The 14,167-nt window shown below is 44.2% G+C and overlaps 1 protein-coding gene across 1 annotated transcript in view; it reads right to left on the reverse strand.

Moving 5' to 3' along the window:
• Nucleotides 1-14,167, reverse strand: part of LOC132381739 (ryanodine receptor 1-like) — a 500,293-nt gene that overhangs the window by 147,898 nt on the left and 338,228 nt on the right. The window contains exons 69-70 of the mRNA XM_059951310.1: nt 12,948-13,035; nt 7,103-7,195 (exon numbers count right to left, since the gene is read on the reverse strand). Of these exons, the coding sequence (XP_059807293.1) occupies nt 7,103-7,195; nt 12,948-13,035 (181 nt within the window). The remainder of the gene's footprint in view (nt 1-7,102; nt 7,196-12,947; nt 13,036-14,167) is intronic.

The following is a 14,167-nucleotide window of genomic DNA, read 5'->3' on the forward strand; positions in this document are numbered from 1 at the left end:
TTTAGAAATTACCTAGGGTTACCCATAGCCTTCTATTTTTCTAAGCTCCATGTACCTATCCAGGAATCCCTTAAAACAGTGGTTTCCAACTACAGGTCTGCGGCCCAGTGATTGGGGATCACGGTCTTAAAAGACTCAATCGTATCTGCGTCCACCACCCTTGCTGGTAGCCTATTCCATGCACTCACCACTCTTTGCGTCAAAAACTTACCTCTGACATCTCCTCTGTACCTGCTTCCAAGCACCTTAAAAGTGTGCCCTCTCATGTTAGCCATTTCAGCCTTGGGAAAAAGCCTCTGACTATCCACACGATCAATGCCTTTCATCATTTTATACACCTCTATCTGGTCACCTCTCATCCTCCATCGCTCCAAGGAGACAAGGCCGGGTTTACTCAACCAATTCTCATATGACATGCTCCCCAATCCAAGCAACATCCTTGTAAATCTCCTCTGCACCCTTCCTATAGTTTCCACATCCTTCCTGGAGTGAGGTGACCAGTACTGAGCACAGTACTCCAAGTGGCATCTGACCAGGATCCTATAAAGCTGCAACATTACCTCTCAACTCTTAAACTCAGTCCCATGGTTGATGAAGGCCAATGATCCGTATGCCTTCTTAACCACAGAGTCAACTGGCACAGCAGCTTTGAGTGTCCTATGGACTTGGACCCCTAGACCCCTCTGATCCTCCACACTGCCAAGAGTCTTACCAGTAATATGATATTCTGTCATCACATTTGACCTACCAAAATGAACCACCTCACACTCATCTGGGTTGAACTCCATCTGCCACTTCTCAGCCCAGTTTTGCATCCTATCGATATCCTGCTGTAACCTCTGACAGCCCTCCACACTATCCACAACGCTCCCAACCTTTGTGCCATCGAAGTCACTGTTACATTTCCCATTTTGAAATGAATGATTGCATATAACAGCTCAAACAGAAACAACCCAGACATCTCTGGGGAGGAAGCCCCACAGCATGGACCAATGCCAGAAGATATATCAGAGGGGCTACTCTCCCCTACAATACCATCATACTTATTCACATCCTGACATAGACTTTGTGCGTTGAACGAGACATCCAGACCAGCTATTTGATTCAATTTCTCCTGTGATTCTACCCTATCCATCAGAAATAATCAAACACTTATTCATGACTTCCACCTCTTCTGTTCAGGCTGAGACTGTGAGATATAGAATGGGGAGAGAGAGTGAGAGAGAGAGTGAGAGAAAGAGAGAGAGAGAGAGAGAGAGTGAGAGAGAGAGTTGTGAGAAAGAGAGAGAGTGAGAGTGAGAGAGTGAGTGAGAGAGAGATTGAGAGAGTGAGAGAGAGAGAGAGATTGAGAGAGTGAGAGAGAGAGAGAGAGTGTGAGAGAGTGTGTGAGAGAGAGGGAGAGTGAGAGAGTGAGGGAGAGAGTGAGAGTGTGAGAGACAGAGAGAGAGTGAGTGTGAGAGAGAGTGAGAGTGAGAGTGTGTGTGAGAGAGAGAGTGTGAGAGAATGAGGGAGAGAGAGTGAGTGAATATGAGAGAGAGGGAGAGAGTGAGAGTGAGTGTGGGTGAGAGAGAGAGTGTGAGAGAATGGGAGAGAGAGTGAGAGTGAATATGAGAGAGAGTGAGAGTGAGTGTGTGAGAGAGAGAGAGAGAGAGAGAGAGAGAGAGTGTGTGTGTGGAGCATAAGCTCATTGCAGTCTGGAGGACGCTATCTTCCCTCTTTGCACAGTGATACACCAACTAAACTTACTAAAACACCGTCTCAGTCTCACAGCTGTAACTCATTTGATTTGATCTACAGTAGTCACCTGCCTGCATCGCCATGAAGGTGTTTTGGAAATAGCCTGAAACATACAACTGACTTCTGTTTTCTGAAAAGGCATCCTGCTTCTCGAGAGACTGACACAGTCAGGGATAAGCAGGTTACATCAGAGGGATGTCTGTAACAGGGAGATACAGGGGACACAGGTGACCTGCAGTCTACCAGCTGGACGGGTGGTAACCAATGGCTCACATCGATCAACATACCCAGAATCTACCACAACAGGGATACTTTCATGACATGGTTGGCAGAAATGCAGACTGGGATGAGGAGCATGCTGTCAGACCTGTTTGCCTAAACATATCAGCTAACAAGGAATATAAGAGACAAATTCCACCATGCTTTGGTCAGAGTCTGAAAGGAGCCAACAGACTGTGACCTTTTTTTATGACAACGAGCTCAAAGTGAGTTAGTAATTAGTTTGGCTCCAGGCAGAAAGTGGAGGTAACTACAACACCTTTCATGATGCATAAGACGTCCCTAGATCATACGATCTTAAGAGCATAGGAACAGAATTAGGTCATTCAGGCTATCGAGTCTGCTCCGCAGTTCCGTCTGTGGCTGATTTATTATCCCTCTCATCCCATTCTCCAGCCTTCTCCCCATAACCGTTAATGCCCTTACTAATCAAGAACCTATCAACCTCCACTTTAAATACACCCAATGACTTGGCTTCCACAGCTGCCTGTGACAATGAATTCCACAGATTCACCACCCTCTGGCTAAATAAATTCCTCCTTATCTCTTTTTGAAAGGGACATCGTTCAATTCTGAGACTGTGCCCTGTGGTCCTATACTCCACAACTATAGAAACATTCTCTCAACTCTGTCCAGGCACTTCAACATTTCCCCCATCCACCTGACTTCACCTATCATTTCCTCACCATCCACCTTTTTATTCCAGCATCTTTCCCCTTCCTTTCATTATGAAGCCCTGGCCCAAAATGTTGACTGATTATTCATTTCTATAGATGGAGCTTGACCTGCGGAGTTCCTCCAGCATTTTGTGTGTGTTGCTCCTTTCAACATTCAATAGGTTTCAATGCAATCCACCCTCATTTTCCTGAACAGCGAATATAGGCTCAGAGCCATCATATGCTCCCCATACATTAACCCTTTCATTCTTATGAATTCCTCTGGACCCTCTCCAATGCCAGCACACCAGATAAGAGTCTAAAAGCTGCTCACAATACTCAAAGTGCAGTTTGACCAATGCCTTTTAAAGCCTTAGCATTACATCCTAGTTTATTTTGTTCTAGTCCTCTTGAGATGAATGTTAATGATGCATTTGCTTTACTTAATTCTGCCTCAATCAAATCTTGCACAAAGACTCCCAAGCCCCTTTCCATCCGATTTCAGAGTTTTCTCTCTGTTTAGAAAGTAGTCTATGCCTTTATTCCTTCCACCAAAGTGCATGACCATACATATCCCTACACTATATTCCAGCTGCCTTCCAGTTAGGGAGAGTAAACTGAACTGTCTTTGGCCAGAGAAATCAAAACAGATTGAGCACATGGCTTCTCAAGGTCTGATACAGGTTGTCACTAACTACATATACCCTGCCAGGTGACTAGTCCATGCCAACTCTGAGATGCACTTCAGCCAGGATGAACAGCCTGCTATTATATCACAGCAGGAATGGAGCTTTGTGGATCACGATCTGGTATTTTGGCAGAAATATCTTCTTCCTGCGGTAGTCAACTGTGCCATATGCATTTGAGCCATCAATCCAAATTAGACAGGACAAAGGACATCCACTGACATGGACCATGAGAGAATACAATGGGAGGAAACCAGACAATATGACTGAAGGGCAGGTGACACTGCCTAGATTGCTCTGGAGGAGGTCTGCAGAATGAGTGTGAAGGCAGCAGGATTCCTAGCAGTCTGTTCTATGTTTTACAGCTGCCTTACATTCCTCCAGTAAACTTTAACAGAGTAACAAAGCGTCATGAAGTTGTACGGTACAGAAAGTACTCAGCCCAACATGTCCATGCCAACCGTAAAGTATCAATTTATGAACATTTGGTCCATAATATGCCTTGGTAATTCAAATGATCTTCTAGATACTTTTTAAATGTCCTCGGTCCCAGTCTCCACCAACCTTTCAGACAGTGTTGTCCAAACTACAGCCACTCCTCAGATTGAAAAATTTTCCTTGTATCCATTCTTAAACCCATAATCTGAATCTATGCCCTATGATTAAATGTTTCCTCCACGATGGAGAAAAGCTTACTACTGTCTATTCTATTATGATTCTCATAACTTCTTACACCTCCATCAGGTCCTCCTTCGCTTTCCTTTGCGCGAGGGAAAACAAACTCAGCCCGCACAGTCTTTCTCACATTACAGCACCACTTCTGAAGTATCAGATGTGTAAGAAACCATTCAATAAGCAATAAGGTTATCATGGTGGGGCATATTCATTTGTCTAATATGGACTGGGATTGTCTTGGTGCAAAGTACTCAGATGGGGCAAAATATGTTAAGTGCTTCCAAGTAGTGTTTTGAGACAATATGTAGGAAGTCCTAAACAGAAGAGACGATGGACAATAGACAGTAGGTGCAGGAGTAGGCCATTTGGCCCTTCGAGCCAGCACCGCCATTCACTGTGATCATGGCTGATCACACACTATCAGTACCCTGTTCCTGCCTTCTCCCCATATCCCTTGACCCCGCTATCTATAAGAGCTCTATCTAACTCTCTCTTGAAAGCATCCAGAGACTTGGCCTCCACTGCCTTCTGGGGCAGAGCATTCTACATATCCACCACTCTCTGGGTGAAAAAGTTTTTTCGCATCTCTGTTCTAAATGGCCTACCCCTTATTCTTAAACGGTGGCCTCTAGTTCTGGACTCACCCATCAGCGGGAACATGCTTCCTGCCTCCAGTGTGTCCAATCCCTTAATAATCTTATATGTTTCAATCAGATCCCCTCTCATCCTTCTAAATTCCAGTGTATACAAGCCCAGTTGCTCCAATCTTTCAACATATGACAGTCCCGCCATTCCGGGAATTAACCTTGTGAGCCTACGCTGCACTCCCTCAATAGCAAGAGTGTCCTTCCTCAAATTTGGAGACCAAAACTGCACACAATATTCCAGGTGGGGTCTCACCAGGGCCCTGTACAGCTGCAGAAGGACCTCTTTACTCCTATACTCAATTCCTCTTGTTATAAAGGCCAACATGCCATTAGCTTTCTTCACTGCCTGCTGTACCAGCATGCTTGCTTTCATTGACTGATGTACAAGAACACCTAGATCTCATTGTACTTCCCCCTTTCCTAACTTGACACCATTCAGATAGTAATCTGCCTTCCTGTTCTTGCCACCAAAGTGGATAACCTCACATTTATCCACATTAAACTGCATCTGCCATACATTCGCCCACTCACCTAGCCTGTCCAAGTCACCCTACATTCTCATAACATCCTCCTGACATTTCACACTGCCACCCAGCTTTGTGTCATCAGCAAATTTACTAGTGTTACGATACTGGACCTCATCTTAGGAAAAGAAACAGGGCAGGTGCTGCACTGGAAACAGTAACCACAATTATCTCAGCTTCCAGGCAGCTATGGAAAGGCTTTAAGAATAAGCTGGGAAATTATAGGCCGGTAAGCCTGATGTTGGTTGTGGGTAGATTACTGGAAGGTACTTCATGTGACAGGATACATAAGCGTTTGGATAGACAAGGCTGATTAGGGATAGTCAACATGGCTTTGTGTGTGGTAGGTCATGTTTAATCAATCTTATAGAGTTTTTCAAGGAACTTACCAAGCAGGTTGATGGTGGGCAATATCTACATGTACTTTAGCAGGGCCTTGACAAAGTCCCACAAAGGAGGCTGGCCTAGAAGGTCAAGTCACCTGGACTAGTCTCCCATATAGAACTTTGTAGTCAGTTGGGTTCAACATTAGCTTAGTATGAGAGGCCAGAGAGTGGTAGTAAATGGCTGTCTCTCTGAGTGGTGGCCTGTGAATAGTGGTGTGCCAAAGGTATCTGTGCTGGGTCCATTGTTGCTTAACATCTATAGTAATGATTTAGATGGTAATGTGGTGAACTGGATTGGCAAATTTGCAGATGTCACCAAGACTTGGGGCATAGTAGACAGAGGGAAAGGTGTGATCCTGACCAGCTAGGAAACTAGGCTGAAAACTGGCAGATGGAATTTAATGCAGATAAGTCTGAAGTGTTGCACTTTGGGAAGACAAACCAGGGTAAGACTTAAGCAGTGAATGGTAGGATTCTGAGGTTTCTGTTAGAACAAAAGGGACATGGGAATGCAGATGAATAATTCCTTGAAAGTGGCATCACTGGCAGGTCACAGGTTGAAAGAACACAGGGATGTTGCTGGGACTTGAGGTCCTGAGTTATTGGGAAAGTTGATTACATTAGAGCCTCAGTCCTCGAAGCACAGGGGAATGAGGGGAGATTTTATAGAGGCATACAAAACTATGAGTGGTATAGACCTGGTGAAAGCATGTAGGCATTTGGGGTGAGTAGGACTACACCTAGAATTCACAGGCTTAGGATGAAAGGTGAAATATTAAGGGGAAACGTTCACTTAGAGGCCGGTGCAAGTGTCGAATGAGTTGACAGAAAAATTGTTAGGTACAGCTTCAGTTGTAACATTGAAGGGAAGTTTGGATAGGTACATGGATGGTAGGGGTATGGACAGATCTGAGTGCAGGTATGGGCTGAAGGGCCTGTTTCTGTACTCTGTGACTGCTAAGCATACCACATATACTGATATCGCTCTCCCGACTTCTTCCCCAAGTTCACTCTGACATCCTTTATACTCCTCAAGGGATTCAATTAATCCTAGCTGCCTTTATCTGATTTACCCCTTCACTAAAGCCCCAGTAATGTTTGGGATTTTCCCTAATCACATTTGCCAGTGAAATATCACCAATCCTCTATACATCCTAATTTCTTCATTAAGTACTGCACTCTCTATACTCCTGTATGGGTCTCCTTCCTTTTCAGTACTGTACACCTTCTATCCACTTTTTTAAAAAAACAAATGCCAAATGACTTTTGATGTCCAGGAGTCTCTGGAATTGTTATTCTTAACTTTTACCTTTACAGAGCGCAGTGCTTGAAGTCTTTCACCAATAAGGCAACTGGCATTATTTTGCTTTCCTTAAACAACTCATAAAGCCCAAACAATTGGTGGTATCTCAATTCAGAATCCATGATAATAAGTTACAGAATTAAGGACCCTCTTCAAAAGGGGACCTGTCATGGAAACAAGGCTCTCATAGATTACAGCTGGCACCTTACCTTTGACATCTTGCTTTTGCTATCCGCGGTGAGAAATGACATGTTGTTGATTTCGTTTTGGACCACAAAGTTCTGCTCCTCCCGTTTGAAATTCTGAGGGGTAAAAAAAATTAAATTTTCAGAATCTGTCAGTTAACTTTCAGCATGTCCCTCACAGGTGTCATAACTCACTTAGAGGAATAAATTTGCAAAGGAATTTTATTTAAAGTTGGTCACAAATAAATTGGATATGGACTTTGAAGTGACTTGAGGATACCTTTATTTCATGAATAACAGAAGAGTGGCTCGCTAATAGTGTGAATACCAGATCTTCCTTGTTGCCAGAACTGTTAGAGAAATTACTCAAATTTATTGGAACTGTTAGAAAAATTACTCAAATACACCACTCGGACAGTTTTGGACTTCAAAGTAATGAGAAATTTATTCACAATATCATGGGGAGTGGAACCACTTACAGGGAGTTTTGAACTCCAAGTAATGCAGAGAGCACCACTCCTTTTAGACATGTATAAATTGATTGCAAAAGCAAAGTTTGTTCGACTTCCTTGTGAATTACAAAATATAAGCTAAGTTTTGGATGCTGTTGAGGGGGGTGGGGGGTGACCTGACAGAGGATGACCTTGGCGATCGGGTCTCTGGCACTGAACCTGGTTCTGTGGTGCAGAAGGGAGAGAAGAAGATGAGGAATGTGGTAGTCACAGGGGATTCCATAGTGAGAGGAACAGACAGGAGATTCTGTCAGCCTGTTAAGAGATACCTGCATGGTGTGTTGCCAAGGTATGGGATGTCTCGTATCGGGTGCAGAGTATTCTGAAGGGAGAGGGTGAACAGCCAGATTTGGTACATGTTGGTACCAATAACATAGGTAAAAAAAGGGAGGAGGTCCTGAAGAGAGAATTCAGGGAGTTCGGTAGGAAGCTGAAAAGCAGGACCTCCAGGGTAGTAATCCCAGGATTGCTGCCTGTGCCACATGCTAACGAGTGCAAGAATAGCATGATCAGGCATATTACTGGATCACTGGGGCCTCTTCAGAGGGGGGTATGACCTGTATAAAAAGGATGGGTTACACCTGAACCCAAAGGGGTCCAAAATCCTAGCAGGTAAGTTTAATGAGCTGTTAGGGAGGGTTTAAACTAATTTGGCATGGGGATGGGAACTGGAGTGATAGGGCTGAGGAAGGGGCAAACAGAAATAAATCAAAGATAGTGTGCAAAAGAAATGATAGCAAGGACAGGCAGGAGGTGAGGCATAGTCACAGCCATAATCTGGGAAATAGAGGTATGGAGCAGTTAAAACAGAAAGCAACAAATACAGGACTGAAAGTGTTGTATTTGAATGCACGCAGCATAAAAAATAAAATGGATGATTTTGAAATTCAGCTTCAGATTGGCAAGTATGACATCGTGGCCATCTCTGAAACTTGGCTAAAGGATGGCTGCCATTGGGAGTTGAATGTCCAAGGATATACGGTGTATTGGAAGGATAGATGAGCTAGCAGAGAGGGTGGTGAGGCCCTGTTAATAAGAAATAATATTAAATCATTAGAAAGGGATGACATAAGATCGTAAGGTGTTGAGTCTCTATGGGTTGAGTTAAGAAATGGCAAGGGTAAAAGGACCCTAATGGCAGTTGTATACAGGCCTCCAAACAGCAGCCAGGAAGTTGATTACAAATTACAGCAGGAGATAGAAAAGGTGTGTCAGAAGGGCAATGTCATGATAATCGTTGGGGATTTTAACATGAAAGTGGATTGGGAAAACCAGGCCAGTACCGGACCTCAAGAGGGAGAATTTGTAAAATGTCTAAGGGATGTCTTTTTAGATCAGCTTGTTGTTGAGCCCAGCTGTGCTGGATTGGGTGTTGAGCAATGATCCGGAGGTGATAAGAGAGCTTAAGGTTAAGGAACCCCAAGGGAACAGTGATCACAATATGATTGAGTTCACTTTGAAATTTGAGAAGGAGAAACTAAATTCCAATGGCATTAGAGGGGAACTGGCCAAGGCTGACAGGAAAGGGACACTAGCGGGAAGGACAGCAGAACAGCAATGGCTGGAGTTCCTGTGAAAAATGAGAGAAGAGCAAGACAGATATATTCCAATAATACGTACACAACGCTGGAAGAACTCAGCAGGCCAGGCAGCATCCGTGAGAAAAGAATAGCCAACGTTTCGGGCCGAGACCTTTCAGTGTCTGGCCTGCTGAGTTCTTCCAGCGTTGTGTACATATTCTTTGATTCACAGCATCTGCAGTTATATTTTTGTGTTTAGATATATTCCAAATAAGGAGAAATTTTTGAATGGAAGAAGTATACTACCATGGCTGACAAGCGAAGTCTGAGCCAAAGTAAAAGTAAAAGAGAGGGCATACAAGGAAGCCAAAGCTAGTTGAAAGATAGAGGATTGGGAACCCTCTAAAAACTTGCAGAAGGAAACTAAGAAGGTCATTAGGAAGGAAAAGATGAATCATGAAAGGAAGCTAGCAACTAATATCAAAGAAGATACTAAAAGCTTTTTAAAGTATATAAAGGGTAAAAGAGAGTTGAGGGTAGATATAGGACCATTGGGAAACGATGCTGGAGATACTGTAATGAGAGATGTAGAAATGGCAGAGGAACTGAATGCGTATTTTGCATTAGCCTTTGCACAGGAAGACATCTGCTGTACACCGGACATTCAAGAGTGTCAGGGAAGTGAAGTTTGTGCAGTGAACATTACGACTGAGAAGATGCTCAGAAAGTTGAATGGTCTGAGGGTGGATAAATCTCCTGGACCTGATGGATTTCAACTTTGGGTTCTGAAGGTAGTTGCTGGAGAGATTGCGGAGGCATTAACAATGATCTTTTAAGAATCAATAGATGTTACTCCGCTATTTAAGAAGGGTGGGAGGCAGCAGAAAGGAAACTATAGACCTGTTAACTTGACATTAGTGGTTGAGAAATTGTTGGAATCGATTGTTAGGGATGAAATTATGGAATAACTGGAGGCACATGACAAGATAGGCCAAAGCCAGCATGGTTTCCTGAAAGGAAAATCCTGCCTGACAAACCTACTGCAATTCTTTGAGGAATCTACAAGCAGGGTAGACAAAGGAGATGCAGTAGATGTGGTGTACTTGGATTTTCAGAAGTCCTTTGACAAGGTGCCACACATGAGGCTGCTAAGCAAGATAAGAGCCAGTGGAATTATAGGGGAGTTACTAGCATGGGTGGAGCATTGGGTGATCAGCAGAAAACTGAAAGTGGGAATAAAGGGATCCTATCCTGGCTGCTGGTTACCAGTGGAGTTCCACAGGGGGTGGTGTTGGGACCGCTGCTTTTTACGATGTATGTCAATGAATTGGACTATGGGATTAATGGATTTGTAGCTAAGTTTGCCAATGATACAAAGATGGGTGGAGGAGCAGGTAGTGTTGAGGAAACAGAGAGCCTGCAGAGAGACTTAGATAGTTTAGGGGAATAGGCAGAGAAGTGGCAAATTAAATACAATGTTGGAAAGTGTATGGTCATGCACTTTGGTGGAAAAATTAAATGGGCTGACTATTATTTGGATGGGGAGAGAACTCAAAATGCAGAGATGCAAAGGGACTTGGGAGTCCTTGCGCAGCATACCCTAAAGGTTAACCTCCAGGTTGAGTGGGTGGTGAAGAAGGTGAATGCAATGTTGGCATTCATTTCTAGAGATATAGAATATAAGAGCAGGGATGTGATGTTGAGGCTCTATAAAACACTTGTGAGACCACACTTGGAGTATTGCGTGCAATTTTAGGGTCCTTATTTTAAAAAAGATATACCAATATCGGAGAGGGTTCAGAGAAGATTCACAAGAATGATTCCAGGAATGAAAGGATTACCGTATGAGGAATGTCTGGCAGCTCTTGAGCTGTATTCCCTGGAATTCAGGAGAATGAGGGGGGATCTTATAGAAACATTCTGAATGTTAAAAGGCCTGAACGGATTAGGTATAGCAAAATTATTTCCCATGGCAGGGGAGTCTAGGACAAGAGGGCATGACTTCAGGATTGAAGGACGTCTATTTAGAAAAGAGATGTGGAGAAATTATTTTAGTCAGAGGGTGGTAAATCTGTGGAATTTGTTGCCACAAGTGATTGTGGAAGCCAAGACATTGGGTGTATTTAAGGCAGAGATAAATAGGTTCTTGATTAGCCAGGGCATCAAAGGGTATGGGGAGAAGGCAGGGAGTGGGGATGACCGGAAGAATTGGGTCAGCCCATGATTGAATGACGGAGCAGACGATGGGCCGAATAGCCTACTTCTGCTCCTACATCTTAAGGCCTCATAACAATCTATACTGCGAACTGGTTTCCATACTCTAAATGCAAATATTGACCCTTTGTCTACCAAAATCTTTAACTCAATCTTTTCTTTCACAGGGCAGCATTGTTCTTTCTAGACAAAGAGCCTGTCATTTTGAACTGAGCTAAGCAGATATTTCTTCTTGCAGAGGGATATGAATCTCTTGGAACCTCCCCAGTAAATTATGGAGGCTATTAGGAATATTTAAAGCGGAGGAAGCTAATTGTTTTGATATCTGAAGCAGAAAGTGCAAGCTACACCCTGACAGCACCAGAGGTCAGGAATGAACCCTGGCTGTCTGGTGGCAAGAGGCAGCAGTTCTCCTTGTGTCACTTAAGCTTCTCATAAATAACCCAATGTTTCAGTCTACACCATGACTTTTCAGCCAGTAGTTGAGGAAAACACACTGAGCAGTGTTCCTAGTCACGCAGGACCATATAAAACATAGGCATGATGAAAAGGGGGGAGGACTGGCATTAATTAATGTATTCCAAATATTCTACACCACCTAAAAGAAACATCAGTGACTGATTCAATCAATGCGCCCCCCCTCTCTGCTGTCCTTTGAGATCAAAATGTGCCACCTCGGACCTGGCCCCAAAGACTAGAGGCACAAGTCTATGTTGATTTTAGTGCGGCTGGGGATGTCATGGTGGGGCTGGAAATATTTGATTGGCAGCAGTGATGGGTGGCAGAGGACAGCTGGTGGTTGAAGGGATGGAACTGGAAAGAATGAACAGGGATGGGTGGTGGCTGAAGGGATGGTACCGGAAGGAATGAAGGGGATGGTTGAGACGGGGGAGAAGAGTTGGTACCTGGCCCTCATTGGAGCGCGGGGGAAGGAGAAGGAGCAACTCACTATTGCATGAATGGCACGAGGAAAGGGGACGTCAGGAATTGGCATTGGTTAGTTGGTTGGAAGATGGGGGAAATCTGAGGGAGTTTGGGGATATGTATGGATGTACGGCTGGAATGCGTGCAGATTGGAGAGAAATCATTGTTTATGGAATATTTCTTGCCTGACAGCTTCACACACTTTTCCTGTTGCCATATACACAGAAAAATAGAATGGTTTATACAGACTCTAAACCACTCTGGTAGAAAGGTGCATATTTAGATGGGAATACAACAATGCACACTTTTGAAATGGACTCCAAATTCATTTTGCTTTACATAACACTCATTGGCGTTTATTGAAACCAAAGCTGACAGTAGTTTATGGCCTGTTTCCTATCTTCAGGTTAGCTTGCCCTGGAGAGAGCCAAACATAGATATCATTCCATTTTCCAGTTAATATATCAACATCAGATGCTGAAAATAATTAAATAGGGGTGTTAAACACTTTATATTAAGCTTTAAAACCAAGTTCAATTTGGTGTAATTTTTCACAGGACGAAGTAGCTGCTATATATCACCTTTATGCCCGAATTAAGTTGCAGGGAGATAATAATGTAAAATCAAAGCAACGATGGAACCACCAATACGTGGAGCCCTCATACTTTGATACCACTTGCTGAACCTTGTGAAACTTACATGTGACTTCGACCACAGGATAAAGATGTCTCCCACCATTCTGAAAAGCTCTTCGGCATCGGGGTTTGGTTCAGTTAACCACTTGGCCCTGTGACAATAAGTAAAACAGAGAGATAATAAAGTGACACGCGTCGAACGCTGGAGGACCCCAGCAGGTCAGGCAGCATCTATGGAGATGAATAAACAGTTGACTTTTTGGGCCAAGACCCTTCTTCAGGACTGGAAAGGAAGGGGGAAGACAATAATAAAAAGGTGGGGGGAGGAGGAGGAGGGTATTTAGAAGGTGATAGGTGAAGCCCAGTTGGTAGGAAAGGTAAAGGGCCGGAGGAGGAGGCCACTTTGGGATCACCAGCACAATAGACGACCCCAGCAGATTCACAGGTGAAGTGTTGCCTCACCTGGAAGAACTGTTTGAGGCCCTGAATGAAGGTGAGGAAGGAGGTGAATGGGCGTATATATCACTCTGCCTGCTTGAAGGGATGTGCTGGGAGGAAGATTAGTGGGGAGGGATGAATGGACAAGGGAATCTCAGTGGGAGTGATCCCTGCATTAAGTGGGAGGGGGAAAGTAAAGATATTTTTGGTGCAGGGTAGGATCCCTTTGTTGGCGCATGGCCTAGTGGATAAGGCGTTGGTCCAGTGAGCTGAAGGTCACTGGTTCGAGCCTCAGCTGAGGCAGCACGTTGTGTCCTTGAGTAAGGGACTTAACCACACATTGCTCTGCAATGACACCGGTGCCAAGCTGCTTGGGTCCTAGTACCCTTCCCTTGGACAACATCGGTGGCATGGAGAGGGGAAGGCTTGCAGCTTGGGCAACTGCCGATCTCCCATACAACCCTGCCCACAAGACTAACGGATGCCTATAAAGGATCCCTTTGGAGATGGCCAGACGTTGTGGGGGAATGATGTGTTGGATGAAGAGGCTCATGGGGTGGTAGGTAAGGACAAAAGAAACTCTATCACAGTCAAGATGGCAGGAAGATGGGGTGAGAGAGTGAGAAATGATGGAGAATAGGGTGAGGGCAGCATCAATAGTGGAGAGAGTGAAGCCTTGTTCTTTGAAAGGGAAGGACATCTCTGATGTCCTGGCAAGGAAAGCCTCATCCTGGGAATAGATGGGCAGAAATGCAGGGACTGAGAAAAGGGAATAGCATTTTTACAGGAGGTAGGTGGGAAGAGGTATAGCCAAAGTAACTGTGGGAATCAATAGATGTTGGTCAG

This window comes from Hypanus sabinus, chromosome 26 (genome assembly GCF_030144855.1).
Source record: "Hypanus sabinus isolate sHypSab1 chromosome 26, sHypSab1.hap1, whole genome shotgun sequence".
NCBI classification, from domain to species: domain Eukaryota; kingdom Metazoa; phylum Chordata; class Chondrichthyes; order Myliobatiformes; family Dasyatidae; genus Hypanus; species Hypanus sabinus.